We start from the raw sequence: 5,086 nt of genomic DNA, 5'->3' as shown, positions 1-5,086 counted from the left end.
TATAACGCTCCCACGGCTGAAAGGGGCGAGCATGTTTGGTGGAACGGGGATTCGAACCCGCGACCCTGAGATTGCGAGTCAAGCCTTGTATGGTTTAGGACACGTTGTTTACTTGATCTTATGTGCATATAAACAGCGAACTATCGACAAGACTTGGTCAATACAATCACACTACATAAACATGATTCCTGTGAGAGGCAAGGAGGGCAGTTATTTTCTGTGGGAGATAGTATACACATAACACTCACAGTAATTAAGTCAGATTTTTTGCCCCCACCTCACATACATTTTGGTCCCAAATCCCACCCACGATAACTTATATATGTGTGTGTGTATAATTACACGCTTGAATAGTTGTGAGTTGTGTTCAGTGATGTACATAAACCTATGAAGTCTATACGGTAAGAATATCCCCCTCACCCCCATAATCCAACCTGATTAATGTTACGTTAGTAAAAGAATATGTTAAATCAGAACATAAATAAAATAAAAACATATTACTGATTGTTTCATGTAATATTACGATGCATGTGCTGTGGTGGGTCCTTCAGTTGTTGACTTATAGGGGCCTCAAAGGGGCCATGTTCATAGGTGGGCCTTTCACTAGTTCTAATTATGAATCCTAAAAAGTGTTAGTTTTATGTATCTTAAAAGTGAATCTTTCATAAGTTGGGACTGAGTTGAGTCAGGATGGCTAACAAAATCAAGTCAGGTCAAGAATAACTCACACACAAGAAACGATAACCTGAGCGTTTCCTTCTTCAGGTGTGAATGGTGTTTCTTCTGGGTTTTTAACAAGTCACGTGATTATCACTTCTATTCATTGCTTGATCAATAGATCTCTCAGGTATATTCAAATAATGGGACTATAATGATACGTTCATGCAAATATATCATCTTAAATCTGTATTTACTCATTATAACTTTGTATGTAATGAACTTCAAATATCTGCCTTAACCTAAGATCAAAGTTTTTAGTTTCCAGTCTTTATTTCTAGACCCACACTCCCCTGGCCCGGCATAGCCAGGTGGTTAGGGCGCTCGACTCGCAATCAGAGAGTCGCGGGTTCGAATCCCCGTCATACTAAACATGTTCGCCCTTTCAGCCGTGGGGGGTGTTATAATGTGACGGTCAATCCCACTATTCGTTGGTAATAGAGTAGCCCAAGAAGTTGGCGGTGAGTGGTGATGACTAGCTGCCTTCCCTCTAGTTTTACACTGCTAAATTAGGGACGGCTAGCGCAGATAGCCCTCGTGTAGCTTTGCGCGAAATTCAAAACAAACAAACACACTCCCTTACCGCTAAAACAATTTACAGATTTCTTCGATTCAACAAGCTATCAAGTTGTTTTCGATTGACAGTATCCGTCTCGATTGCAACACGTGACCAGTTTTTAAAATTAATCTTTGAGGAACGCAGGGTGCTTGTCCGCCTAGCGGCAGACTCCATAAATAAAAAATCGTTGATTTCAAAAATATGTTTTATACTTTAATAATGATTATAATATTAATACATACCAGGTAGGTATAGAAAAATATATATCAGATAAGATATTACGAAATTGGTTATTTATTCTAATACGCAAGCACAAGTGATTTTATTCTTTAAACCACCGTTTAAAAAGTATAACAGCGTTTTAGTACAAATGCACGAAATTATTTCAAGCTGAGTTTTTTGTTGTTTTTTTTAGATTGGTGAACAATTTCAAAGCATATACTAAAACTGAGGCTTTTTACACTATCGATAAAGTTCCAAGAATGAACTAAGAATCGATATTTCTTGTTGAAAAACTCAGAGAATGAACTAAAAGCTGGTGCTTCTTGCATTGTTGAAAATTTCAGAGAATGAACTAAAAGCTGATGCTTCTTGCATTGTTGAAACTCAAAGAATGGTGTAAAAGCTGATGCTTCTTGCATTGTTGAAACTCAAAGAATGGTGTAAAAGCTGATGCTTCTTGCATTGTTGAAAAGGTCAGAGAGTGAACTAAAAGTATAAACATTTTAATTGTATTGTTGTAAAAGCTCGAAGTGTGAATGGCGTTTCATACACTGTTGAATACGCTTAAAGTGTGAAGTAAAAACTGAAGTTTCTTAGTGTTGAGCAAATTCAGATTACGAACTAAAACTCTGAGATGTCCCACATTGTTGAACAAATTTATAATACAAACTGACGTTTCTTACGTTACTGAACAAGCTCAGAGAATGAACTAAAAGACGTTTCTTACACTGTTGAAAATACTAAAAATCAATTTAAGAGATTTTTACATTGTTAAAAAATTCAGAGAAGGAAATAAAAACAGGTGTTCCATACATTAACGTAGACGTTCCGAAAGTTAGATAAAATATGAGGTTTCTTGTATCGTTTTACTAATTCAGAATATTCTATAAAACTACACTTTTTCACGAGGTCTGGCAAAGTCTGGCGGTTGGGGCGCTCAACTTGAAATCTTCAGGTTGCGATTTCGAATTCCTTCACTGAACATGCTCGTCCTTCCAGCCATGAGAGCGTTATAATGCTACGATCAATCTCACTTTTCGTTTTCAAAGAGTAGTTCAAGAGCTGCCGGTAGATGGTGTTGACTAACTGTCTTCCATCTAGTATATCATCGTTATATTACGGGCGGCTAGCTTTGTGCGAAATTCAACAAACAAACAAATTTTTACAATTTTCAGAAAGCTTACAAGGTGCACTAAAAGTTGAAGTTACTTATACTCTTATATTATAAGATGTTAGAATTTTTTTCAAATGTAGAACAATCTTATTTTCCTGATGTGGTAAACTTTTTATTTTAATTTTTAGGTGAAAACAGATCCAACAATAAAGGACATTGAGGGGAACACAGCTTTTATGTATGCAGCAGCGAATGGCCACGCAGATGTCATCTCTACATTTATCAATAGTTTTAAATACATGAAGAAAGCTTTGGAGTTAGGTACCAAGAATAATAACGGGTATACTGCTCTCCAGTTGGCTATGGACAACGGTCACGACGCTTGTGTAAAACTGTTAACAAAAGAAGTCGAGTCATCCTCTAATGCTTTTGAACTTTCTGCCGGAAAGACAGTGACAGTGACAAGCCTAACGGAAAACGTGCAGAAAGATGACGGAAACACATTAAATGATCAAACACTCGAAGAGCCTACTATGACAGTCCAGGATCTAGATTCTGTTCCAGAAGGGACGTCTGACACTAACATGCCCTCGGAACGAGATGGGGCTACGAGCTCCAAGTCACTAATCTCGATAAAATCAAGTACGGGTATTCCACAGCCTGAATCTGTGAGTTCCAGTTATCCAATAAGAAAAGATTCACCGAGAATAGACCCCTGCTGCACTTTAAAATCTCCACAAATGCCTGAGGAGGAAAGGAAGTATTTAGAACAAACCACAGAAGAGTCCTCAGAACCCCAAAACACATCTAATGATGAAATAAGTGAAAATTATTTGAAACTTGCAAGTGAGTGGGATAGTGGTAATCTGGTAGAAGAGGCTAGAATGTCTGATATGGAAAGTGATGAAATATTGAACCTTCCTAAACACGAAAGTGAAGAATTTGCTGTCTCTAAATATAGGCCCATAACGACAAAAGGCAGTATGTTGCCTTTCATTCCTCTTCACATCACCGATCTTGACGCTTCTTTTGCTAGTACCATGAGCGAGCCGTGCGACTGGGATTTTGGAGTAAGATCTCGATCAAAGACGAAATCTCGCCAACAAATAGCTAGTCGAAGTCTCTCCGAAGCTCGAGGATTGTTTGCCAACAACTTGAATCGTTTAAAGGAAAAGAACTTCAACAGCTCTGACAAACTATGTGATGTTTTATCTAAGGATTCTCTACCGCTCTCATCTAAATGCAACATGACCATGTCTTCGGGAGCCATTTTTCCGGGACTGGGTGGAACAGCGCCATCATTTCGCGGAAGTTCGAAAGAAGGAATTCACTTTCCGCCACTGCGGCCAGAACTGTCAAATTATAAGCAGACCTTTAACACTTCGCCCACAACAGCAGAGGTTCCAGCTAGCGAAGAAAGAGAATCTTTCCGAAAACACAAAACTTTAAGAACAAGCAGGATAAAAACCTGAACTTTCAAATTTCAGTCATTATTTATGTCTTTTTTCCAAAATTAAATAATCAATTGAAATTGTTAATTGATAGTATTTGCCTATTTTTAGAATTGTTGATTTAGACTAAAAATTTCCTACCTATGTTAGCTATGTTGTTGAATTTGTTTCGATTATTTGTAGCCTATATAAACTTCGGTTTTTTCACATACGGTTTATGATTATATTACATAAAATTTAAAATAAAGTAACACTGAAAACTTCAGTTGGCACAATGAAGCGAAGGTGTAGATGTTGTTGGTTTTTGTTTTTAAATACAATTAATATTTCTATTTTCGCAGTAGTGTGTTTTATATATATATATATATATCCAATGTCTTTTACACCAAAAGACATAGTATGTTCGTATTTTTCACACTAAGATGTATTATATATGTTATTAAATCTAGAAAATTAGAGTCATATATATGTACTGAAGATCAGATGCACATCATGAACAAACTAAAGATCAGGTACACATACCATGAACAAACTAAAGATCAAGAACACATCATGAACAAACTAAAGATCACGTACACACACCATGAACAAACTAATAATGTATGTTATTAAATCTAGAAAATTAGAGTCATATATATGTATTGAAGATCAGATGCACATCATGAACAAACTACAGATCAGGTACACATACCATGAACAAACTAATAATGTATGTTATCAAATCTAGAAAAATTAGAGTCATATATATGTACTGAAAATGAACAAACTAAAGATCACGTACACACACCATGAACAAACTAATAATGTATGTTATCAAATCTAGAAAAATTAGAGTCATATATATGTACTGAAAATCAGATGCACATCATGAACAAACTAAATATCAGGTACACATACCGTGAACAAACTAAAGATCAGGTACACATAATGAACAAACTAAAGATCAGGTACACATCATGAACAAAGTAAGGATCGGGTACACACACCATGAACAAACTAAAGATCGGGTACACATATCATGAA

General features: G+C 36.3%; 1 protein-coding gene across 1 annotated transcript in view; it reads left to right on the top strand.

The window, feature by feature from the left end:
• The window catches only part of LOC106472930 (uveal autoantigen with coiled-coil domains and ankyrin repeats protein-like), a 17,815-nt gene extending 13,731 nt beyond the window's left edge, over positions 1–4,084 (top strand). The window contains exon 2 of the mRNA XM_013933600.2: positions 2,801–4,084. Coding sequence (XP_013789054.1) covers positions 2,801–4,084 — 1,284 coding nt within the window. The remainder of the gene's footprint in view (positions 1–2,800) is intronic.
• The last annotated feature ends 1,002 nt before the right edge of the window (positions 4,085–5,086 follow it).

This window comes from Limulus polyphemus, unplaced genomic scaffold (genome assembly GCF_000517525.1).
Source record: "Limulus polyphemus unplaced genomic scaffold, Limulus_polyphemus-2.1.2 Scaffold5744, whole genome shotgun sequence".
NCBI classification, from domain to species: domain Eukaryota; kingdom Metazoa; phylum Arthropoda; class Merostomata; order Xiphosura; family Limulidae; genus Limulus; species Limulus polyphemus.
Note: the sequence above shows the minus strand (reverse complement) of the source record. Positions and strands in the feature narration are given on the sequence as shown.